At 57.6% G+C, this 25018-nt stretch overlaps 1 protein-coding gene across 1 annotated transcript in view; it reads left to right on the top strand.

Annotated features, from left to right (window-relative positions):
• The window catches only part of KIAA0930 (KIAA0930 ortholog), a 45302-nt gene extending 21449 nt beyond the window's left edge, over positions 1 to 23853 (top strand). The window contains exons 2-10 of the mRNA XM_036865791.1: positions 6514 to 6665; positions 10595 to 10720; positions 10821 to 10898; positions 11207 to 11308; positions 12560 to 12700; positions 13233 to 13427; positions 16171 to 16333; positions 17872 to 18030; positions 18387 to 23853. Of these exons, the coding sequence (XP_036721686.1) occupies positions 6514 to 6665; positions 10595 to 10720; positions 10821 to 10898; positions 11207 to 11308; positions 12560 to 12700; positions 13233 to 13427; positions 16171 to 16333; positions 17872 to 18030; positions 18387 to 18427 (1157 nt within the window). The 3' untranslated portion in view covers positions 18428 to 23853. The remainder of the gene's footprint in view (positions 1 to 6513; positions 6666 to 10594; positions 10721 to 10820; positions 10899 to 11206; positions 11309 to 12559; positions 12701 to 13232; positions 13428 to 16170; positions 16334 to 17871; positions 18031 to 18386) is intronic.
• The last annotated feature ends 1165 nt before the right edge of the window (positions 23854 to 25018 follow it).

Below are 25018 nucleotides of genomic sequence, written 5' to 3'. Positions count from 1 at the left end.
CTGATGGAGGGGCTTCCCTGGTGGTGCAGTGGTTGGGAGTCTGCCTGCTAATGCAGGGGACGCGGGTTCGAGCCCTGGTCTGGGAGGATCCCACGTGCCGCGGAGCAGCTGGGCCCGTGCGCCACGGCTGCTGAGCCTGCGCGTCTGGAGCCTGTGCTCCGCAACAAGAGAGACCGCGATGGTGGGAGGCCCGCGCACCGCGATGAAGAGTGGCCCCCGCTTGCCGCAACTGGGGAGAGCCCTCGCACAGAAACGAAGACCCAACATAGCCATAAATAAATAAATAAATAAATAAATTTATTAAAAAAAATTTAAATGTCAATAATTGCAGAATATTATTTTCTTTTTCTCCTTCCTTATTATGATTATTGTTGTTACATTATTTGCTCTCATTAATACAGAGGGAATGTCTTTGTGCATAAGGCATTTATTTACTTTACTCCTATTTTTTCTTTTCCATAAGATAGTCATAGAAGCAGGAAAATGCTCATTTGCTTTTCACAAAGGATATAGTGATTTTTGTTCTCTAGCCATATATGAGAGTTCCCAGTTCAATGTACTCTTGCCAGCTTTGGCTGTCATAACTTTTTATCAACTTTATTGGAGTATGATTTATGTAAAGTAAACTGTGTCCATGTAAAGTAAGTAATTGGATGAGTTTTGATGGTTGTGAAAGCACCACCAGAAACAGAACGTTTTGGGGCAACTACCAGTCTGCTTTCTGTCACTATAGTTTTGCCTTTTCTGAAACGTCATATGAATGTGGTCTTTCAGTGTGTAGCTTTTTTTATGCCTGACTCCTTTCACTCAGCATGATGATTTTGAGATTTATCCGTAGTGCAGTGTGGATCAGTAGTTTGTTCTTATTGCAGCCAGTAACATTGAGTGGCTATGTCACGTTTCACGTGTACCTTCTCCTGGTTTCCAGTTTGGGTTTACTAGGAACAAAGTGTCTGTGAACACTTGTATACCAGTGTCTGTGCCAGACACATGCTTTATTTCTCTTGGGCAAGTACCTGGTAATGGCTGAACCACTGGTAAATATGTGTTTAACTTTGTAGAATCTGCCAGTTTTCCTAAGTGGTATTTTTTTTTCTTTTTGCACTCTTCCTTTTTTAAAAATTATTTATTTATTTATTTATTGTTTTTGGCTGTGTTGTGTCTTCGTTGCTGCATGCGGGCTTTCTCTAGTAGCAGCGAGCGGGGGCTACTCTTCCTTGTGGTGTGTGGGCTTCTCATTGCGGTGGCTTCTCTTGTTGCAGAGCACGGGCTCTAGGCACGCGGGCTTCAATAGTTGTGGCACACGGGCTTCAGTAGTTGTGGCACATGGGCTCAGTAGTTGTGGCTTGCAGGCTCTAGAGCACAGGCTCAGTAGTTGTGGCACACGGGCTTAGTTGCTCTGCGGCATGTGGGATCTTCCCGGACCAGAGCTTGAACCCATATCCCCTGCATCGGCAGGCGGATTCTTAACCACTGCACCACCAGGGAAGTCCTAAGTGGTATTTTTTTTTTAATTAATTAATTAATTTATTTATTTTTGGCTGTGTTGGGTCTTCGTTTCTGTGCGAGGGCTTTCTTTAGTTGTGGCGAGCGGGGGCCACTCTTCATCGCGGTGCGCGGGCCTCTCACTGTCGCGGCCTCTCTTGTTGCGGAGCACAGGCTCCAGACGCGCAGGCTCAGTAGTTGTGGCTCACGGGCCCAGTTGCTCCGCGGCATGTGGGATCTTCCCAGCCCAGGGCTCGAACCCGTGTCCCCTGCATTGGCAGGCAGACTCTCAACCACTGCGCCACCAGGGAAGCCCCTAAGTGGTATTTTTAAAATACCAAATTTGCCTTCTTAAAGTGACAACTTGGGGAATTCCCTGGTGGTCCAGTGGTTAAGACTTCATGCTTTCACTGCCGAAGTCCTGGATTCAATCCCTGGTTGGGGAACAAAGATCCTGCAGGCTGCGGGGCGTGGCCAGAAAAACACAAACGACAACTTGTTCTTTCAATGTGAATTTTTAATTACTAGTGAGATTTATATTTTCCCACATTTTTGTTAAGTGGTTATGTTTCCTTTTTGGTAGTTACCTGTTTTGGTGTTTTACCCATTTATCTATTGGGGTCTTATGCATTTTCTTTCATAACTTGCTATGATGTGAATTCTTTATTTTTTTTATTTTTTTGGTTTGTTTGTTTATTTATTTAGGCTGCGTTGGGTCTTCATTGCTGTGCAGGCTTTTCTCTAGCTGCAGCAAGCGGGGGCTACTCTTCGTTGCGGTCCGCGGGCTTCTCATTGCAGTGGCTTCTCTTGTTGCGGAGCACGGGCTCTAGGCACACGGGCTTCAGTAGTTGTGGCACGTGGGCTCAGTAGTTGTGGCATGTGGGCTCTAGAGCGCAGGCTCAGTAGTTGTGGCACACAAGCTTCAGTAGTTGTGGCACGTGGGCTCAGTAGTTGTGGCATGTGGGCTCTAGAGCGCAGGCTCAGTAGTTGTGGCGTGTGGGCTTAGCTGGTCCGCGGCATGTGGGATCTTCCCAGACCAGGGCTCAAACCTGTGTCCCCTGCATTGGCAGGTGGATTCTTAACCACTGCACCACCAGGGAAGCCCCGTGAATTCTTTATTACATGGACATTAGTTATTTATTGTGAATTTCCCTCCCCTGGTTTTCATGTTCCTTTTGATTTCAGCCATGCTTCTCTTGGGAATAAGGGGAATTTTGAGTGTTCGGGGTCGGGAGCAGCTCTTGACCTTTGCGATTTCCCTTCTGGCTTTAAACTGGGTGTCCTGGGTGTGGCCGTGGTCTGCGTGTCTGTTCTGGCAGCATCTCTGGGTGTGGTGCCCATGGCTGGTCCTGGCGATGGTTCTGGCAGGCCTCTCCCCACCTCATGGGTGAGAGAGGCAGGTGCGTGGGGTTTCCCTGAGAGAGTAGAGTTTCTTCCTCCTGAGTTTGTCATTGGTACTGAAGTAGTTACGCTAATGATAACATCTGTGTGGTGTCCACAGCTGACAGCGAACGTCTAGCCCCCCATTCCTTTAGGAGCGTGTTGGCGCTGGGTCTCCCAACCCACACCTGCCGGGCGCGCAGGGGCTGCAGGTGCTCAGGAAGGCGGGGTCGGGGTGGGCCCTGTCCGGACGCCCAGGAGTCTTCTTAGCACACGTGACAGGCCCACCTGCCTGTGGAGCCATTGCTCTGAGCCCTGGACGAGCTAAGTGAGGGGGCTTCAGCCCTTGTGTCGTGTGGTGTTTGGGGCGTCTTCGGAAGCTCTTTCTAAGTCAGGGCCCTTGTGACTGAGATAAAGTGGCAAGTCCACGCCCTGTGTCCTGCGTGGGGCACCCAGGCCTCAGGTGGACCGCGGCTGGGCCACGTCCCTGCTGTGGTCACCTGGGCAAGTCACCCCCCTCACTGAACCTGCTTCCTGTTCACTTGGGACCACGCATTTATTCACACAGCATTTATTGAGTGCCTGCTGTGTGCCTGGCTCTGCTCTGGGCACTGAAATCTGACGGTCATCCACACAAGTCCCTCCTCCTGAGATGCTTTCATGCAGTGGGGGACAGACAGCAAACATATATGAAACACCAGTGGTGACGATAGCAGTAAAACAAGGTGATGTGACAGGGAAGCCCCTTGGGCCACATTTAATGTGGTGTCCAGAGAGGCTCTCTGAAGAGGTGAGAGCCGTCTAAGCTGCAGCTGGAATGACAGGAAGGAGACGCCTGTGCAAAGGCACGGGGGCAGAGAATCGGAGGGGGAGGGGCCAGCAGCAGCACGGGGAGGGGCTGTCATGGAGAGCTTTCTCAGAACTTTGGCTTTTATTCCGAATTCCTTGGGAGGGTTCTAAGGGGGGCGGGGAACGATCTTTAAATAAAGATCCTGTGGCTGTGGTGTGGAGGGCAGACTGTCGGGTGGGAGTGGAAGGGGCAACCAGTGCATTCTAGGGGTGATGGCACCAGCCCGGGTGGGAGGCTGGCAGTGAGGGGGACTTTCTGATGGCCATGTGGGCTGGAAGCGTACGGGGGGTGGGCTGGTCCCCTCTGAGAGGTTGTTTGGGAGTGGCCCGTCGAGGCGGGGGCAGCCGGCCCAGGGTGACCTTCGGGCTGGGCCCCAGCAGCCCCGGTGTGAGCTGAGCCTTCGCGTTAGGAGGAAGTACTGGCAGGCAGTCTGCTTCAGACTCTTGGGACCCGCAGACTCCCTCACTAACCAGGCTGGGTGAGCAGTGAAGAAAGTGATTTTTCAGCATTTAAAGCAGGGACATGGGAGCCCTCGTGTGGCCCCCGCTGGGCCAGGCCTGGCGGCACGTGGAATCCTAGAGAAGACAGTGGCATGTATTTTGTGCCACCTCCAGCACTCCACTCCTGCACGCAAACCCTGCATCTTCCCCCAGCCCCAGAGCCCCTCCCTCATCGCGCTCCCGGGGTTGCCAGCTGCCTGCTAAGCGCTTTGCATTCATTATCTGGGTCCAGCATTTTCCAAGAATCTCAACGTGGGGGTCTGACAGGTCTGAGGACTTGGCGGTTTCTAACTCTGTGATCTTGGGCTCCTTTTTAACCTCTTGAGAGTCAGCTGCTTCTGTGAAACGGGGCAGTGTAGTCATAACAGAATGCAGGCAGAGTTTAGTGAGATGATCTGCATAGCTCTACCTGGTGCTCACTCAACATGGCAAATGTGTAACAAATCGTAGCCATCTGGGTGCCCGAGGTACCATCAGGCTCCTTCTGCTTGCAGAATAAAAAGAGAGTGCCGCCCGAGGGGGGCAGTGCTTGACCCTGAGTGATGCTGATGGTGAACTTGTACTTCGCTGTGGCAGGTGGTGGGGATTGGAGACCTGACCCACTGCTTGTCACGACCAGAGCTGCTTCTGTATCCCCCGCGGGACCAGGAAGCAGTCGGCGTGGGCAGTCTTTGAGCATTTCGCCTGATAGGCCTTCTGCTGGGCTTTGGGCTCAGAGGGAGCTGAGAGTAAACAAAGTCACGGGAGAGTTCCTGTTTTGTTTGGAATAACACGGCCCCTTTGCTTAATTTTGTAGGGATCTGTAAGGGCGTGAATTGGGCGTTGCCTGTCGTAAAGGTGTGGCAGGAATGTCAGGGCGGTGATGCAGAAGGATGTGGACAGCCACATTCCACCTGGTGCCTGCCAGCTTGGGGATGCCGCTGTCAGTCCTAAGGCCTCTCCCAGCCTTTGCCCCCAAGGCTGACGGGTGGCCTTTGTCTTAATCAGGCTCGCTGACCTGGACGCCTGACTGATGAGGCCCCTTCTTTTTCCCTCGCATGGGAGCCAGGCAGGGCGTGGGAGCGGGTGGGCTGCAGACTGCCCGTGGCAGCCCGGCAGAGGGCAGAGGGCAGGAGCTGGTGTGGAGCCTGGGTCTCTGGTCATGGTGACGTAAGCAAAGGCTGGGGTTTTCTGCCTGCGGCTCAGTCTTCCAGAGCCTGATGGCAGACTCCCCGGAGGAGGGGGCATGGGCTGCAAGTCAGGGGGCCTGGCCAGTCCCTGCACCGCCTGTGAGGACAAGGGAGAGCCCCGCATCAGCGGCCCCCAGGTTCCCGCCTCCAAGGTTGGGTTAGGTCAGGTCCTTCCAGCACCCAAGTGCGAGGACTCAGTCACGGTGGTAAAGTAGTTTCCAGAGAAGAGAAAGAAACCAGGAGCAATTTAATATCTTGGGTTTCTAAGAAATAGCTCTGCAGCATATCTTGGAATTTTGTCGGATCTGTCTAGACACCTGCCTTTGTGGGTCCCACTCTGTGCCAGGCGCGGGCTCTCCACGCCCATGGTCTCAGTCTGTGTTCACCCCCAGAAACCTGGGGGTCAGAGAGGCTGCGATGCTTGCCCGCTGTCGCATGGCAAGCGCAGAGCTGGAGTGGAAACTCAGTCCTTCCTACCAGAGCCTGTGGGCTTTTTCTCCTTGTGTGGGAAAGAGTACCATAAAGATTTATCATAAAGAAATCCTGTTTGTAATAAAAAGAAGAGTCAGTCTGGCATGCCGAAAGGCTCCGTGGTGCCGGGGTGAGGGTAGGGGTGGACGTACTCCCTGCTTCCTGTCTGCAGCTGAGAGTGGTTGGCAAAGGGGCAGCTGTTCCTTTAAGTCGGATTCTCCATGGGAGCTGCCGCAGCCTGGGGTGGGGATGGGGGGAGGGAGGTGCCTGCCTGACAGATCTCCCCTCCTAAGCCCTTCCGGCTCCCAGCCAGACAGCCTGCCCATGACATTCCCTCTGATTCCGTCTTTCCTTCCCCACCGAAGCTGCTGATTCATCCACAGGCTGGAGTCCACTGTGCCGTGGGGGGGGGGGTCTCGGGCCACCGCTGGGTGGAGGAAGGGGGCCTCCCGGGAGGTGGCCTTGAGCCTCTTTGGGTGCCCCATGGTGGGGTGTGAGGGAAAAGGGGGCTCTGAACATCACAGAGCCCTGGCCGCTTTCTGACCAGAAACACAGGTCGGGGGCGGGGTGGGGGACAGGGCCTGGGCTTGGCCAAGGTCACGGGGCTGGGGCCAGGTTGACCCATCCTTCCTCACTCCTCTCTGGCCTCCCTGTGCAGGGTGCTTCAAGGATGACCGCATCGTCTTCTGGACTTGGATGTTCTCTACCTACTTCATGGAGAAGTGGGCTCCGCGGCAGGACGACATGCTCTTCTACGTGCGCCGGAAGCTGGCATACGTGGGCAGTGAGGGCGCCGTCGACGGGCGGAAGGTGAGTGGCCCCTCGGGGCCCGGCCAAGCCTCCCTGGAGGTCTGCTCTTGGTGTGAGAGAGGGGCCTCCCTGCAGTCCTTGTGCGAGTCAAGAGGGGAACATGGTGTTCATTTAGCACCTGCCAGGCGCCGGGAACTGTGCGGGGAGGGCCACACCCGCGTCCGGTGGCCGGATGCGCTGGGCTTGTGTCGATAGACATCATTATTAATCTTCACCACGACCCTGGAAAGCAGCGATTATTATCACTGTAGTACCTTGGAGGAAACACGGATGGAGGCTGGGTGATTTGGCCAGCATCTCATAATTAGTAAATAAATGGGGGAGCAAAGATTTTGACGCCAGCGGGCTGGGGCCCTCCCTGGCTGCGGGCAGTTGAGCCGGCTTGGTGATGATGCTGGTGCCTACCAGCCCCTGAGCCCTCACCACGCACCCGACACGGTGCTGAGCTCCCTGCCTCCCGGTCTCGTTGTGTCTTCCCAGCGACTCAGCAGGGCAGGGGTTATTATCCCCTTTTTACAGAAGAGGAAGCCGAGGGCTCACAGGTGAAATGAGTCGCCTCAGGTGTTTCATCCGCTAAGTTTGTGCAGAGCAGTTGATGGAACAGACTTTGAATGTTTTTCAGAAGCTTTATTTAGTATTTTGTAAAATGTTTAAGCAACCTGTATGCCAAACATGGAAACACATTGCTTCCCTTTAAATACACAGAAACGGGAGGGCCGTGGAGGCAGGTCTTTGCAGCGTGCCCACCGCAGGGCCTGCAACCCCGGGCCGGGGCTCGTTACCTGGGGCTTGTGCCTTCCCTGCCGTGTGCCTGCTCTTTGAGCTGACGTGTGATGGGTTTCCTGCAGATGGACAGGCCTGGTGCCCGCTGCAAAGGAGGCACGGTGGCTTGCATGCCGGCGGCCATATGGCTGGTCTGGCTGGGCTGCGTGTCGTGCAGGAAGGCCCAGGGGTGGGCCAGGGTCCTCTGGTGTCCATCTGGTGTCTGCAGCAGCTGGCTGTGTGGCCGTGTTGTCACTGGGGCCAGTGGGCACTGGAAGCCTGAAGTGCATCACGTGGAGCCAACACAGTGTGGCAACTCTAGTGACCAGAAGGGAGGGGCGTGGTCCACAGAGGCCACCTGGGTGAGGTGAGTCTGGAAGGGAAGAAAAAGGTGCTCCGCAGCAGAGGGGCCGGTGGCCAAGCTGTGGGCCTGAGCACGTAGCAGCCCCGTGTGTGCAGGTGGTTGCCAGTGGTCTGTGTGGCTGGGTGTAGAAAGGTGGAACCCGGCACGTCAGGTGGGTGGGGCCAGATCACGTGGGCACTGAGGGTCATGCCCAGGAATTTGGGTTTTATCCCCAGAGCCCTGGGAAACCACTGAGCCTGATAAACCGAGGAAGGGGACGTGGTCAGAGTTCCATTTAGCAGGCTCTCGGGCATAGGCGGAGGAAGGGCTGGAGGGGGTCAAAGTAGAAGTGAGGAGCTGCCGGTGGTGGGCCAAGCCGGGGGGAGGAGGGGTCAGCTCCGAGGAAGGTCCAGGAAGTGGGCTTAACTAGCAGGGCTTCAGGTGATTGAATGTGGGGCGGAGGGGAGACTCGGCCTGGCAGCCAGGTCTCTGGCTTGGGCCTGGGGTGAATCTGGAGAGGACACAGGAGGAGGGCAGGTGTTGGACGGGTTGAGTCGCAGGTGCCTGTGGGACATCCAGATGGCAGCGTCTTGCAGGCAGTGGGTTTCCTGTCTGAAACTGAGCAGAGAGGTCAGGGAGGAGCTACAGGTTTGGGACCATGGGCACCAAGATGGCATGGGAAGAGGAGGGAGCCTTGGGGGAGTAACAACGAGGCCTAGGACAGAGCCCTGAGCCAGCCTGGCATGGGAGGGACCAGCTGGAGACCTTGAGCGACTGGCTGGAGAGGTGGAGGGCTCCAGAAGTGGGCGGGCGTGGGGATGCAGGACGAGAAGGGGGACGGGCCATTGGACCTGGTGACCAGAGGCTGTGGCACAGGCCTCGCCTGCACGGCCTTGGTGCTGGGTGGGACCCGAGCCACACTCAGTGTGGGCCGGGGGAGCCCTGGGAGGGATGAAGGGGTGGCATTTGGGGGCAGGTATTGGTGGAGAGATCCTGAGTTGAGCACCTTCGGGAGCCTGGCCCAAGGTCCCCGGTCACCACACCCGCCCTTCCAGGCCAGCATCGTCTCTCCCGACTGGCCTTGTCACCTAGTCAAGTCAGCTCCTGTCTAGGGCTCAGCCTCTCCTGGAAAAGGGGGCCGGGTTAAGGCCGTCCCATCGCACACACCTGGGGGGCCAGAGGTGTGGGTGATGTGACCACACGAGTCCCCTGGCAGAGGGTGGTGAGAGGCTTGGGAGCCTCGGAGCCGGCGACTCCCGTGATGGGCACGCTCTCCTCTGTCCTCGGCGCGGCCCCGGGGGTGCAGGCACTGCTGCCTCCACGGTTCGCCAGCGAGGAGACTGGAGCCAGGGAGCATCCGCCTGAGGGCAAACAGCCGGGAGGCAGCAGGGCTGTGGCCTCCGACTTCTGTCCCCCACCTCTCCGCCTGTTGGCATCTGCTGGGGTTCAGATTGCAGATGATAGTTTTTTTTTTTTGCAAAATCTTGGTGTTTTCTCGAAGGCAGGGAGACCAGAGGCTCCAGTAAGGACTGGGCACATCTGAGGCTCTCAGCCGTGCCTTGGGTTTCGGTGCCTGGAGAGGCCCCGGCTCTAGTCAGGGAGGGTTTTCTTAGCCCGACTTGGCCTTGAATTCTCCAGGCGGGCAGGCGGGAACAGGGAGAGGTCAGGTCTGCGTGTTCCCAGAGCGGCCGGGCAGGGAGGCGAAAGGAATGGGCAGACGATGGCTCTTTCTCGTGGGGAAAGAACCCTGGACTCAGGACGGAGGAGTTTGGAGCAGGAGGCCCGGGGCCATGTGCGAGCTCTCCTGAAGGTTGGGGGGTGTTGAGGTCGGAGGGGAGCCTGAGTCCATGGGAGCGTGTGGCAGTCTAGCTGTTCATGTGCTGGAATGTTCCATCGAACACCTGCCGTGGGCTCTGTACAGATGCTTCTCTCCCAGCACTGGGAGTACAGAATGACTCAGACTTGGCCCGGCCCTCGGGGAGCCCGCAGTCTGTTGGGACTGACAGACAGCGTGGCCAGTGACACGTGGAGCCGTCGGTGCTGTGATGGTGGGAAGAGTGTGGGTGTCTGGGGACCCACAAAGAGGAGGAGGTGACATCTGGCAGGAATGTTGTAGGACAGCGAGAGGGGACGGCGGTGGACTGGGGACATTCGTGTGGAGGGACCGGCACACACAGGGCGGAAGGGGCGTGTCAGGCGCACACATGGCAGCGCCCTGCCGGGGTGGGCCGTGTCACGTCTGCCGGTAGTGTCTGGAAGGCAGCCGGCGGGCAGCGATGTGGGGAGACCCCACAGGCCTGGGGGCGCGAGGTGGGCAGGGAGGGGGAGTGGGGAGACCACACAGCCGTTCCCAGGCAGCTTCTCTGCCCGCACTGCTCAAAGGAACAGAAAGGCAAGCCCCTGGCAGGCGTGCTGCGGGCCCTACCGCAGCGCCTGCGCGCTGCGGGTTCTCTGCGGCAAGCCCGGGCTGCCTCCGGCCCCCTCCTCATCCTGCAGCCTGGCGGCGCCCGGTCACCATAGCAACCCCAGGGCTGCCTGCGCTCGGCCAGTGGTGGAGGGTGGCTGGGTGGACGGGCCGCCTGTAGGCGAGGTGAGGAGCAGCAGCGTGGGCGGCACAGGATGCTGGGACCCCCCCCACCCCACCCGCTGCAGGGCCTGAGGGACGACCTTGGAGGCTGAGTTCTCGGTGAACTCTGGGTCGCATCGCTAGAGGGCCCAGGAGTAAGGTTGGAGCCCACATCTGCGTTAACACCTGGCGGGTGCAGTGGTGAGGGAGAAGGTGCCCCCGTGGGGCTGGGACTCACTTCCGCCCTGGGCCTCCCAGCTGGCTGAGGCCGAGCCCGAGGTGGAGGTGGAGGTGTACCGGCGGGACTCCAAGAAGCTGCCAGGCCTCGGAGACCCTGACATCGACTGGGAGGAGAGCGTCTGCCTGAACCTCATCCTGCAGAAGGTACAGGGGTGCCGCGGGGCGGGGCTGCGGGAGGGGGGCTGTCAGAAGGCGCTGAGGGACAGCAGAGCCCTCCACAGCCCCGTGCTGCGCTCTCTTCCAGCTGGACTACATGGTGACGTGCGCTGTGTGCACACGGGCTGATGGGGGCGACATCCACATCCATAAGAAGAAATCCCAGGTGAGCCCTCTGGCCGCCCCGTGTTTATTCTGGGAGGCAAGTCCTCCTCCTCCCTTCCCTGCCGCGAGGTGAGCGTCTGGCTCCAGAAATCCATTCAGCCCCCGGGGGCCTATGTCCTGCTCAGGAGCACTGAACCAGTCATCCCAGACGGCTTCCTCCCGAGTGGCAACCTTGAGCGTGGCCTGGCCCTGGGCAGTGTGACCGCGGTGACCTGTGCCTTGGGCAGCACACCCCACCCCACTGAGTGGCTCCGGGTCTGGGTGCAGGGCCGGGGCCCCACTCAGTCCTTCGCATCTCCTTTCTTTCAGCAAGTGTTCGCATCCCCCAGTAAACATCCCATGGACAGCAAAGGGGAAGAATCCAAGATCAGCTACCCCAACATCTTCTTCATGATCGACAGCTTCGAGGAGGTGGGCTCTGTCTCCCTCTAGTTCCCCCTCATCAGGGAATGCGAGGGAATACGAGACGCTTTTCCCTCAGGTCTCACACGCCTTCAGAAAGGCGGTGGGCGCTGGGCTGGGCTCCCGCTCTTCCTGCTGTTTGACTCGGGGCAAGTGAGTTCACCTGGCTCAGAGCCTCGGTTTTCTCATCTGTAAAATGGGCACCAGGGTTGAAAGATCAAAGAGCTCATGAATAATGGGAGAATGCGTTGTAAACGCCTACAGAGAGTGCTTCCCAGGCAGGAGGAATCGTTGTTAATGGCCCTTAAACTCTGAATCAGGGCCTCCACACCTTGGAACCCTAGGATGTCCAAGATGGCTGGGGCTCTAGAAGTCATGTGGACCAAGCTTCTATTTTAAAGTTGGGAACACTGGGGCCCAAGGCAGGTGACTTGACTGGGAAGTGTGGGCTGCCAGGGACCCAGCTGTGTCCCACCTGCGACCCTGCCAGCCCCTGTCCAGCCACCCTCCTCTGTCGAGGCCCTGGCAGCGGTGCCGGTACCCACCGGAGGGGGTCGGGGCCGTGGGAGGACTCAGGAAGAAGGGGGCCTGTGTTTCAGGGCTCTTCTCGATTGGGTTGGTGTGTTGAGGCATCTCAGGCTCACACGGCTCGTCCGTGGCAGAGCTGAGATTTGAACCTCAGTCTGTATGACCTCAGAGCTCGGCCTGTACCCCGGCCCCCGGGAGCGGTGACTCGAGCAGGGGCGGGGTGTGGAGTCCCCCGCAGGCCACCCTGGCGGTCGGGCGGTCCGTCCATCGGGCTCCTGAGCTGGTGCCTGCACGCGAGCCGTGAAGCTCGGGGCGGGTGGGCCGAGCGCCCACAGCCGGGGTGGAGGAGATCCTAGAAAGCGGGCCAGACGGTCCCCGTGGACCGTTTAACTCCCTGGCGTGAGGAGGAGTGATGGAGGCAGTGTCCTCCCGGTGGCCATGGCGGGTGCGTCCTCTTCCGGTCCCAGAGTCACTGTTATCAACCCCACCCCCTTGTAGCTGCCCCCGCCCCGCGGTAGCCTGTCCGCCTTCCTGTGCTGGTCTTGGTGGAGCCGTGGGGGGCCTTGAGCAAATACCCTGAGGTCTGTGGCTCAGCGTTCCCACCTGCAAAGTGGGAGTTCCCGAGCAGTCCGCCCCGGGCCAGTGAGAGGGTGCTGGGCCGGGAGGCGGGCTGCGGCGGGTGGCGGCAGCTGGCAGGCGATGAACCTGTCTCGGCCGCGTGCCCCACCCCAGGTGTTCTGCGACATGACCGTGGGCGAAGGAGAGATGGTCTGTGTGGAGCTGGTGGCCAGTGACAAAACCAACACGTTCCAAGGGGTCATCTTTCAGGGCTCCATCCGCTACGAGGCGCTCAAGAAGGTGTACGACAACCGCGTGAGTGCAGGGCGGGCGCAGGGCCCAGGGGCGGGCACCCCCCAGGCCCCCTTCTGCCCTTGCCCGGCTCAGAGCTGCACCTGCCCCTCCTCGGAGCGCCCGCAGCCCCCCGGAGCCCCCTTAGGCGGTTGTGTTGTGCTCTCTACAGCACGCCTCGGCCCACTCCGGCCCACTCCGGCCCCCGAGGGAAGACCCTCCTGGGATTGGCCCCTGCTTGACTGAACTGAGGGGAGAGGAGTCCAGGTGGGCGGGCCGCTCGCCCGCAGCTGAGCACGGTCCCGAGGACGTCCTCTCTCCGGAGCCTGGGAGGAAGGGACGGGGGAGGTGGTCTCAGGTCCCCCTGGGCTGGGGCTCTCTTCCCGGCCTGTGCTGGCCCTGCGTGGGGCCTGGTCATCGGGCTGCGAGGGGCCTCAGCCAGGGATCCCTAGCGCCCCGGCACCGCCCTGCCTTGTGGGCGAGCCCGGGTCAGCCGGGGCTCGGTCCGCCTGGAGGTGGGCTGGCAGTGCTCAGGCCCCCTCCCACCCGTCCGCAGGTGAGTGTGGCGGCCCGCATGGCACAGAAGATGTCCTTTGGCTTCTACAAGTACAACAACATGGAGTTTGTGCGCATGAAGGGGCCACAGGGCAAGGGCCACGCTGAGATGGCGGTCAGCCGTGTGTCCACCGGTGACACGTCCCCCTGCGGGACCGAAGAGGACTCCAGCCCGGCTTCGCCCATGCACGAGCGGGTAAGGGCTGCGCAGCTCGGGGAGGCCCTCCCGCCCCTCAGATCTGCTTCCCACCGTCTCCCTGACCCTTACAGCCCCCGCTGAGGCGGGTGTCGTCACCCCCAGCCTTCTGGGGAGGAGGCCGAGGCTCAGAGAGGGCAGGTGACTTGCCCAGCGTCGCAAAGCAGGTTATTGCCTGGGCCCTGAGCTGCCGCTGCAGCGGGGCTCAGTCTCCAGGGTTCTGGCGCCTGCCTCAGTGGACCTGCTGGGCGAGTGTGGGCACGTGACCGGCCTTCCCGGAGGGTGAGACAGGGGTGATGAAGAGCGAGCCTCCCCTCCTGCTTCAGCAGGATCAGCCGGGGCGCAGAGGCCCTGGGGCCGCCCAGCTCTTCTCTCTGCCCCGGCCACTTGTTTACAAGGTGTTGTGCACCTGAACTGCTGGGAGGCCGCCAGCAGCCCGTGGGTGGGCCTGAGCTTTCCTGTCTGCAGGCCTGGGGACCCAGGCTTGCCCGATTTACTTGCCCTGTCCCAGGTCACATGGCTCTCGTGTGACAGCACCGAGCCTTTGAGCCCTGCTCTTTCTAGGCCACTGTCCTTCCCCAGGGGTGGGAAGCTGAGGTCAGTGGCAGCTTTATTCGTGGAGCCTCCAGGGGGCCCCAGGGCTCAGGCAGGGGAAAGTCTCCAGCCCACTGGCTGCTTTGCCCCAGTTGGGTCTTCAGAGGGGGCTGCTCGGAGCTGGGCATCTTGGATGAAGACAGGGCACTGGGGGCACCTCCAGGAGAGGGGCTGCTGGGGGTCTGGAATCCGGGTGCTGCTGCTTGCGTGACCTGGGACCGGTCTCTTCTCCTGAGCCTCAGTTTGCTCATCCAGAAACGGGGTGAAAACACCTGCCTCCTGAGGTGTTGGGGGCTCAGAGGAGCCGCTGAACATCAGATGGGGCCCTCAGGTCACAGCCGCTGTGGGGACGGCTGCTGATCTGCTTGGGAAAGTGGCTCCTGAGCGTGTAAGTCGCGCATCACTGCTGGCGCGCCCGAGACGGGGGAGCGCATACTTGCGATACCTTTAATTCTGTAAAATTACGTTCACCTTGCACATCTCCAGGTAGTCAGATGGCGGTTTTCCTTCTTTGTATGTCTTTTTTTGCTTTGAAGTTTCTGCAATGAATGTGTTTTATAAGCAGAACAGAAGCAATAAATGCCCTTTTTTGTGATGATGGGTGAGAATTCCAGGCAGGGGCCTCTGTTGTCTTGGGAATAGAGGTGGTTTACAGTTGAGATAAGGAGGCTTATTCTTCTCCTTGGTCCTAAATTGCCCACTGAGGCCCTAACGAATGTGTATGTGAAACCCCTTGTGAAGACGTGGCCTGGGCTTGGGCTGGACAAGCCTGGGTGCCAGTTCCAGCCACTTGTTTGCCGAGTGACCACAGACAGGTTACTAGACCTGCCCGGGCCTTGATTTTCCATCTGTCAAATGGGGGTGATGATCTTTCTCGCTCAGGGTGGCTGCGGGGGTGAAGGAGACGGTGCCTGGGAAAGTCCCTGGCCCATAGTAGCAGGGAGGCCTGGGGTCAAGGGGAGGGGCTTGCCAGGGTCACGCAGCTGTCAGTGGCAGGCCCTGACCTCCCAGGACTGCACGGGCCCCCTCCACCTCTGTGCTCACTGTCGCTTGTCCCCTCCCTTTTCCAGAGGGGTTGTTTGTAACCAGTGCATGACAAATGCAGACTCTGTGTGTATTGTGGTTTCTGGTGTTTGTTTTTTATCTTTTAAAAACCTTCCCTGGATTGTGGGAGGACCTTCTGGAGCCCAGCGGCCGCCGGGACTCTGGTGGATGTCGGAGCCGTGACGAGGAGGCTGATGGGGCTCCCGAAATCTCAGTCCCAGCTCGTCTTGTTCCTCAGATTCTTGTTTGCATGGGGAGGAGGGAGGAGATGGGCCACGTTCCCTCTGCCTGGAACGCCCTTCCCCCCCTTCTTCACCTAGCGAACTCCTACTCGTCCTTCAAGACCCAGCTCGAGCGGCATCTCCTCCAGGAAGCCTTTCCTGATTTCCCAGGCTGTTGATTCCTTTTGCCTCTGTGCTCCCCCGTATCCTGTGCTTCCCCTTTTCTGTCTCAACAACCAACATTCGGTCTGTGGTTGTCACTTTTGGGTCTCTTGCCCCCAGCAGACTGTGAGCTCCTTGAGGGCAGGGACCACTGTCACGTGCCTGTCTGTCCTTAGTGCTGCCCTGAGTGGGTGTGGAGAATGGTTGGTGAGTGGCAGTGTGGCTGGAAGAGAGGAGAGGAGGAGATGGAAGCATGGACCGCTTGGCCACTGCACGTCGATGAAAGGATGCTGGGAGAGAGGGGGGATGGGACATAGTAGCCAAAAGAAGAAATCAGGGTGAAGAGCATGGCCTTAGGGGCAGAAGACCTGAGTCGCAACCCGGTGTGGCCACCATCCTGCTGGGTGACCTCGGGCACGTCAGGGTCGCTGTCCCGCCTTAGTTTCTTCTTTGTCAGATGGGCTGATGCCGGTTCCCGTCGTGGGTGGTGGGGAAGGTTCGGTGCCGCGGCAGCAGCCAGGCTTGCTTTGGGCTCTGACAACCCTCTGACCAGCGTCTGAGGCCCGCAGGAGGGCAGCCCGGTCCCTCCCGGGGCGATGCTGGTGGCTAGTGCCCGCCGGGCCCCGGCAGGGCGGGTGTCCTCGTCATCCGAGGCGGGAGATGGGTGGGCGCTGGGACCCCGGGTCAGTGGGCCGCTCTGGTGACTCGCCCCTTGTTCCCAGGTGACCTCCTTCAGCACTCCCCCAACGCCCGAGCGCAACCACCGGCCCGCCTTCTTCTCCCCGTCCCTCAGGAGGAAGGTGCCCCGGAGCCGCATGGCGGAGATGAAGAAGTCTCACTCGGCCAACGACAGCGAGGAGCTCTTCCGGGAGGATGACGGGGGAGGTGACCCTGCCCCTCCCCGGGCTCCTTGCTCCCCTCCTCCGCAGTTAGAGAGCCGGCAGGTGCCGCGGGCCGGCCGTCCCGGGTGGGGGTGGAGCCGTGGACAGACAGACAGACAGAGGCCCACCGAGAGGAGCCCCCAGCCCGGCGCTCTCAGCGCTCAGAGTGTGAGGCACAGCTGGCGGTCTGCACTAATTTCAGGGGTGCAGAGCCTTCCCGACGTCACTGGTCTGACCGTTTGGCCGAGCGGGTGGGGGAAATGCCCTGGTCCGCGTGCACATGCTGTCACCTCCCTCCCTGGCTTTTCTTTTTTTATAAATTTATTTATTTATTTATTTATTTATTTTTGGTTGTGTTGGGTCTTCGTTGCTGCGCACGAGCTTTCTTTAATTGCGGCGAGCGGGGACTACTCTTCGTTGTGGTGCGCGGGCTTCTCATTGTCGTGGCTTCTCTTGCTGCGGAGCACAGGCTCTAGGCGTGCGGGCTTCAGTAGTTGTGGCACGTGGGCTCTGTAGTTGTGGCTTGCGGGCTCTAGAGCTCAGGCTCAGTAGCTGTGGCGCACGGGCTTAGTTGCTCCGCGGCATGTGGGATCGTTCCTGGACCAGGGCTCGAACCCGTGTCCCCTGCATTGGCAGGCGGATTCTCAACAACTGTGCCATCAGGGAAGCCCTTCCCTGGCTTTTCTTCTCTGGTCGCTCTGGAACCCCGGGGGCGGGGGCGGTCCCTCAGGGTCTCTCCTTGCTCCGTGTGGTGCCCTCAGGGCTCACCTGCCCTCCTCCCCGAGCCCGCGGGCCTGTCTGTCTGGCGGCCCGCTGGGCGTCTCGGCCTGGATGTCGCAGAGGCCCTGGTTCTCACCCACTCAGTCTGCAGTGTCTCCCGGCCGGCCTGCGCCTTCCCACTGCTCTCTCTGCGCACGTGGGCCCCGCCGTCAGCCAGCCGTGCGGCGGGGCGGCGGGTCCGTGTTCATCAGGAGAGCAGCGGGAAGCCGTCTGGAGGAGCTGGGCTGTGGCATTGAACGGTCCTGACCGGCAGGACCCAGAGGCAGAGGGCCTGCTGGACGAGACCCTGGCCAGGGCCAGGAGACGCCGGCACCGGCCTCGACCTGCTCTTGAGTGAGCTTGGGCGAGTGCCTTCCTCGCCTCGGCTCACTTCCAGACCAGCAGGAAAACACTCGTAGCCCCCAGCCTGCCTTCCTGGGCGACCCGTAGATTGGCTGACGGTGACAGGTCATCCCAGCCTCACCCCCATGGCCTCCCAGTGACAGACAGTACCAGAGGGGAGCAGCGAAGTGACACAGTGTGGCGATGGGCCAGACCCCACACAGGAGACTCTCCAGGACAGAGAAGGGGGTGTCAGGGAGAGCTCGGAGGGGTGGGCCCTGAGGGGTAGGATCGGGCTGGATAGGCAGGCAGGGGCACTGGGCGTCGCAGGCCGGGGTGATGGGGCGCCCAGCAGAGGGTCGAGCTGGGCCAGGGAGGAGCCACCTGGAATGGGAGGTGTTCTCCCCGCTGCCTGGGCCTGACCGGCCTTCTCCCCTCCAGCCGACCTGCACAACGCCACCAACCTGCGGTCTCGGTCCCTGTCCGGCACGGGGCGCTCCCTGGTCGGGTCCTGGCTGAAGCTGAACAGAACAGACGGGAATTTCCTTCTTTATGCACATTTAACCTACGTCACTTTGCCGCTGCACCGGATTTTAACAGGTAATTCTGACTTTGCGTGGGACCTCTGGGAAAACCATGGCCCCTGAAGGTGTCCCCTGGGGCCGTGCTCTGGCGCCCACCCCGTCAGTCGAGGGGGAGGCGGCGCTCTCGCTGGCGGGCCGCAGGCCGGTGCCGGGCAGTGGCTCCCGAGTCCCCGTGTGAGCCCCGTTCCCCGTGGCCTCGCCAGGCGGTGCAGCTGCTCCAAGCCCATCCGTTCCCCGTCTGCACGGAGGGTGGTCACAGCACCGCAGTTCCCCGAGGGTTGGAAGAGAAAACGCCCGCGAACGACGTGGCGCGCTTCCTTCATAAATGGAGCGCTGGAGGTGTGACCGCCCGCGTCTTCCCCGCCGCCCTAGACATCCTGGAAGTACGGCAGAAGCCCATCCTGATGACCTAGCCGTGAGCGGAGCCCACGCGGAGCCTCCAGCCCTGCCCAGGCCTGGGGGCGCTGCCAAGTGCCTACCTGTCCACCGCCACTGGGGTCTTCCGGGACCACCCAGCGCCGCAGCCGGAGCCAGGCGGGACCACTCGACTCCCGGGGCCGGGGCCAGCTCCACCAACACCAGCCCAAACTGAAGTGCCTCGTTCTCCTCCCCGCTGGCTCTGCTCCTGCCCCTGCGCCCACCCACCCGGCACCCTCCGCCCATCTCTGGAGAACCCTCTGCACCCAGAGAGGACCAGAGATGCCAAGAGGCGTAAGAGAGAGCCGAGGAGCAGCCAGCACCCAGCAGAGCCCAGCCCTACGGACCCGATGTGCGCATCCCGACAGACAGCAGGCAGAGACCACTGGCTGGGGGCACGCGGCGTGTCAGACTGTCAGCACTTAAGGAACAGCGGTTTCAGGTTTTGTGACACTGTACCGATGACCTTCCGCGTCCAAGTTAGTCCCGATCGTCTGTCCTCCCTCGTTTACTCCTGGTTGTAGATGGGTTTCCGCGGGGAGCGGGGAACACGGCTGTCTGATGGTGTTGCCCTGGGCTGGGAATACCTCGCCCCGTGCCCGGCCCCAGACAGGCCCCCACCTGCCAGCATGGCCTTTGCTTCCAGCCAAAGAGCATCATCACCAACACGCACCCCTCCAGCGCGGGGACAGCCTCCCTGTCCGCGCCTCAGCTGGCGTGGCCTGCACAGTTTGGATTCTGAGGGCAGGAGGGAGGGCTTGGTAGCCGGACAGGAGAAGGGTGGGGTCTCTGCCAAAGGGCGAGGAGGGGTCTGCGTTCTCCCAGGAAGGTTCCAGGCAGAACCTCCGTCCCCTGGGGCCGGGGGAGGGGACAGGGTGTTTCATCTTCCCTGGTTTCCTAGAGCTCGTTTCCTTTGACTGGGCGTGCTGGTCCCATTTCTCAGACCAGTCACTGAGGCAAAGGGGAACTGGCTTCCACGTGGCTTGTCAGACCTCGTTCCGGCTTGAAGCGTTTCCACCTACGGTGACACATTGTGCTGTTCTCAAAACCGCGAGCCTCCTCAAGAACAGAAGCGTTTCGCCTGCCCGCGGGAGTCAGCCGTCAGCTGGGTCTCTGCTGCTCTGTTTTGCTTGCGTCCTCAGGAGTGTTTGTTTGAAGGGTTCCTGGTGTACTAGGGTTAGAGATCCTCTGGGGCAGAAGAGGGAGAGGAGGAGGGGCTTGTTTTCCCGTCCGTTTCCATTCTGCGCGTTCTGAGGGTTTGCGCTGGGCTCCAGGAACCGGGGACTACTTTCGGGCTTCTCCAGATTTTGTATGCTGTTATTAAAAGCGAGCTACTGCATTTCATTCTGCCTCAGTTTGCCCACCTGTTGATGGGGCTGATACCACCTACCTCACCGCAGTCTCCAGGGTTCCGGTGCACGACCGGGTCAGGGCGAGATGGCCAGCTCTCCTGCATAGCTCATCTCAGGTCAGGTGGCAGACCATCGGGACGCTTACCCTACCCCACCCCCCGGTCACCCAGGCCAGGGAGGCGAGTGGTGGGGTCTGGGCGAACGTCCTTGCGTTCTCTGACAGCGCCTGGCTCATGCTCGGCTGCATCTCAGCTCCCCGCACAACTTCACGTTCCAAAACTGTGTCTTAGGGCAGCACAGAGTCAGGTCACGCCCCAAAGTGTTGGAGCAGAGCCTCAGGGAGCTGTGAGCCTGGCCCGGTGTCCCCAGATGCTGGGTGAGGGTTCTCTGGGGAGCCCAACGCTGCCGCCACGTCTGTGTCCGAGGCGGCGGAATTATAGCTTTTCCTTCAGGCTCCTTTTCTTCCTGGTCTTCTGGGGTCTGAAGACTCTGGCTCAGTTCTTGGGAGAAATGCAGCCCTAACGTATCTGCCGTGGAAGGATGAGGTAGTTCTGCACACACACAGTGCAGCTACCCTCCCTCTTCTCATCGGGGAGGAGCCCGAGAAGGGTCCTCCCACACCGGAGCCAGAAACCGGCTCCTCCTCAAACGTAAGTCTGCCTCGAAGGGTAACTGAGGGCCAGTTGCAAGGAACGCGTGAACGTGCTTTGCAGAGCTTAGACATGCGGGCCACGGTGGTATTGGAGATCACACCTCACTGGTAAAGCGCGTGAACGTAGGTAGCACCTAGCATGTGCAGGACTAGCATGTGCAGGACTAGCGTGTGCAGGACTAGCGTGTGCAGGACTAGCGTGTGCAGGACTAGCGTGTGCAGGACTAGCGTGTGCGGGCACCGTGCTAAACGTTTAGGTGCTGTCATCACCCGCTTCTTACAGATGAGGGAGCAGCCACACGCAGAGAGGTTGGGACAACAGGAGCCCAGCCCAGGCGTCTGGCCCCAGTCGACACTGAGCCTCGACACCGTGCTGCCCCGGGACTGATGCACAAACGCTCCGTGCAATCGACCTTTCTCAGTCTTAAATCCTCCAGAGGCTACTTCTGACACTGAATTTAAAACATGCTTAGAGGCACTTGGTAACTAGGCAGTAAGCTGTTACTCTGAGTTCTGCTTTTCTCAAAGTCACAAATGACATCAGTAGCAGAGTGACAAGTGATGGGGCCAGAACCGGGGCCCCGACATCCCGGGGCATCCTGGTGTTGACACATCGTACTTCCCGTAGGGCCATCTTTTGTTTTCTGGGAACATGCCTGTCTCTTGTATAACGAGGGGACAGCCAAAGCGCGTGAACATCTCTTAAACGGGAATTGGAATTAAAGTGCAGTTTTCCTTTGAAGAAACCTGTAACCTCTGAGCTTTTTAGGACATTAATAAGAAAGTTATCTTCGTTTTAGAGTCAGACCCGTGTCTTCTCTGTTTCCATCTCCTTCAGCACCTGAAGGTTCAGGCAGTGTTTAGTCTCCATTGCGATGTCTGATGGAAGGAACTTTCAGTTGTCTGTGAAAACGGCTGAGGCTTGTTATTTCAAAAGAAGGATATTATTTTTAAGTAACAGAGAAGTAGTCAAAGCGAAGAAAACGCAAAATATTCTAAAGCCAGTCAACTTGGAGATAGCGTGGGTTTTCTGGCGAGTCAGAGCCTTGCTAACGTTTGGGCTTTTCAAGGACTGTGAACAAATCATCGGAAATCAATTAGGTTTCTGTCAATGATAGTAACGACAGACAGGCATGTTCCTGATGTGATTTTTTTTTTTTTCAAAGAATCTAGCTAGAATCGAACCAGGATCTATTTTTGCTGTTTTAATCACAGATAAACTAGTCAGTAGAGATTTTTGAAGAATGATGTGAAAACTTTATTTCTTAAAAGACATTCATCAGAGGCAGTCTCTATGCAGTTGGTACATTCTAACGACTGACTTCTGAAAAACATTCGACATTATCATAATGCGGGGGTTTTAAATTGCTGGCCAAAATTCTTCAAAGATTTACCTATAAAACTGTCAACTTTCTAATGCGCCTTGGTGATAGGTTTCACTGTGATAATTCTGTTCAGTTTTCCAACGTAGCTGGAATTTAGTTACAAAAACCAAGTGTCTTTTGCCAGAACATTGATTATTCCTGTTCAGGCTTTCTCTCTTCTGTGTATGAGACAGCAGAATTACTTCCCTTCCAAAAGATAACCGCCCTAATAGGACAGACCGACAGGGATGTGATGCTGGCCGACATCGGGCCCTGGAGCTGGAGTGGAAGTAGCCTCTGGAGGCGTCAGCAGCCCTTCTGGCAGCGCTGCTCTGCGGCCAGGCGGCCAGAGTCCCACCCCGTCCCTCCGGGAGTCGGGTGACGGGTGCACCGGGGCTTCTTCCCTTTGTTCCTGTTCACTGACGGACGCGATTCTCAGCGGAAAAGGACTCCTGCAGCCCTTCGTCTGAGCCCCGGGAACAGACAGCCCTGGAGAACTCCTCGGGACACCGCACAGAAGCCAAATCACTTGAACACCGAGTGGCCTGGGGCTGGGTTCAGAGTCCACAGCGGGTAGAGCTTCAGAAGCAGAGGCAGCCGGCCGCGTGGAGGCGTTGGTGTTTGCAGTTTTCTACTCTTCCCAGGGCAGGCGGGCATCTTCGCGGCTGCGGTTCCAGCCCTGAGCTCAGTAGATGAAAACCAACAGCGACGCTCCAACTCTGCTGAGCGGCTGCCGGTGTCCAGTCTTTCGTCCCCCACTTGCTAGAAGGTTGGGCGATTTAGGTGTAAATAGCAATCTTTTATGGTCTCCAGACGAGTTCTGTGTGTGAGAATGTGTAAACCTGCAAAGAAAACCTGTTGAGATTTTTCACTACTTTGAGGCTTAACTAAAATTTCTACAAAATATATTTTAGCAGAAACACCAGGACGGCATACACTGACTATATTAGGATCTAACTGGCAGTGCTGTTTCCATAAGCGCTGTCAACAGCTTCTGGGTTACCCATCTTCCACGTACAACAGAAATAATTTCTAAGCAGTTGTTGGTGGTTGGCTGCTAGCTGTGCTTTATGATTTTGCATTTCTTTTGAAAGTTGATTTGCATGTTGGGTATTATTTATTTCTTCTCTGATGAATCTGTACCTATTTTTTTCTCCAGTGGGTGTTTCAGATTACAGGTATTACAGCAGTGTGCTAATTTACTGATTGAACCTTTATTTCCCCCCAGAGGTGTCTTAAACTTCTTGTGGAGCTTTCATACAAGTTACTTCATTGAATGACAGAAGCGACCCCATACCCTGGCTTTGGCAGGCCTGGGAGTCAGCAAGGGGCTCTGGAGGCCAGCAGCTGCAATTTGGTCAGATGCTGTTATTTGCAAAATGAAATCAGAGATGTGTTTCAGGGTCGGCTCTCTCAGCCCCTATGAAGTCAGTTACACTATAAAATTCCCAAGCCTTTGCCAGAGAACCTCTGCAAAGGCCCTGAGAGAAGTGGGAAAGTGACTAGAATAAAAGGAGTCCCAAGTTCACGTTCTGGCAGGCTTCGCGTGAGCTACTGGTCTTCTGGAAGGTGGTTTTGGAGCGTGGCTGGCTGTTGCCTCCCAGCCCCGGTTCATCGGGTTGACACTGAGAATGCTCACAGCCCCTCAGGCTGACTCTGCCAGAGCCTCCTACTCCGGTTCCTGCAGGTGGAAGCACTGCTCAGGCAGCGGGCTTTTTCTTTCCGTGGTCAGGTGCACTCTTATGTCATAGGGGGATGGGCACAAGTAAGGCCTAAGACACTGTAGAAGGTTATAGAAAATGACAACAAAAAGGGGGGCGGTCTGCGAGGAACACTTCCACAAATCTAGAAATAGAGTAAAGGTCACCACAGCACATGACATCTCTCAGAAACACCGGAGCCAGGATTCTCTGAACTGGCGTCACCAAGGGCAGCCTGTACTTCGGAAGGCGTACAGACGGTACCTAGAAAGGAGGCAGTTTAGTGGGTAAAAAAGGTGACTTCCTTCTCATTCAGATCAACCCCCTTGTTGTTAATAATTAGGAGGTCCTTTTAAGACAGTCACCTGATTAGTAGACATGTGGGGAGGTCTGTACCCTGGAAGCTACCTGCAGTAACTGCATTCCTGTTCACTGCCTACTCTTCAAGGCTATGCTGCTGTTTGCGTTCTTTTATTCTGACCTAGATGCACTTTTAGGAACTACTGTCATGCCCTGGCTTAGGAAAAAAATGTTGACTGGAAGGGAAAACCTTTGGGAATTTTATACCGGCAGAAGGGGTAAATGTAAAATAACTGAATCCAGACAATAACATGGTTCACTGTATATATACTTGTTGAATGTGTAAACATGCTGTACTTTGTGCTCGATTGTTAAAATGACAGAACAGCTGGAAAATTTATATGAGGAAGGAAAAATATTTGTTCTGGGGGATGATCAAACAAAAGATGTCTTTGCTTTTGCCCACAGCAACATTAAATTCCCTCCTGACTTGGCCTCCACGTAAGCCAACAGGCTTATTAACAAGATACTTCTTTCCTATTTGTGGGTTAAGGGCCTTTCATCGTGGAACCTGACTTTAATAAAACAATTAGACTGCTCAGTTTGAAATACCATGGTTTTTAGTAGACTTTAGTGATTATAATTTAAATAAACAATTTTGTTAAAAAGATTTTAGCCAATTTCCGAAACCAGTGAAGCTTAGTCCTTCAATGGGCACATACACACCTTCAGGTCACAGTGGAGGGAGCCCGCGTGGCTCTGTCCCCTCGACAAGCTGCATCTCCTTAGGGTTCTGTGAACTGTAAAGGAGAATCACCACCTACCTTCCCAGATGCAGTGAAGTTGGAGACACGTACAAAGGCTGACGTAGTTCCTGGCAACTGTGATAATCATTGTTTCCTCCTGAATAATGTGCCCAAAGGGTGTTTCATAGGTTATCTTTAAACAAGTCATAAGGGAGCACAGATGTTGCCCAGTGGTTCTCAAATTTGACTTGTGTCAGAAACACCTGTTAAAACCCAGACGGCTGGTGATGAAATTAGATAGTGGTGATGGTTGCGCAACTCTGAGAATATAGTAAAAACAGCTGAACTGTGCACGTTACAAGGGTGAGTTCTATAGTATGTGAATTATAGCTCAATAAAAACCAAAACAGATGCCTGGGCCCCTGCCCGAGGATCTGGCTGGGTGGGTGTAGGGTGGGGCCCCAGAGCTGGCA

This window comes from Balaenoptera musculus, chromosome 10 (genome assembly GCF_009873245.2).
Source record: "Balaenoptera musculus isolate JJ_BM4_2016_0621 chromosome 10, mBalMus1.pri.v3, whole genome shotgun sequence".
NCBI classification, from domain to species: Eukaryota; Metazoa; Chordata; class Mammalia; order Artiodactyla; family Balaenopteridae; genus Balaenoptera; species Balaenoptera musculus.
This window is presented reverse-complemented; position numbering and strand designations above follow the sequence as displayed.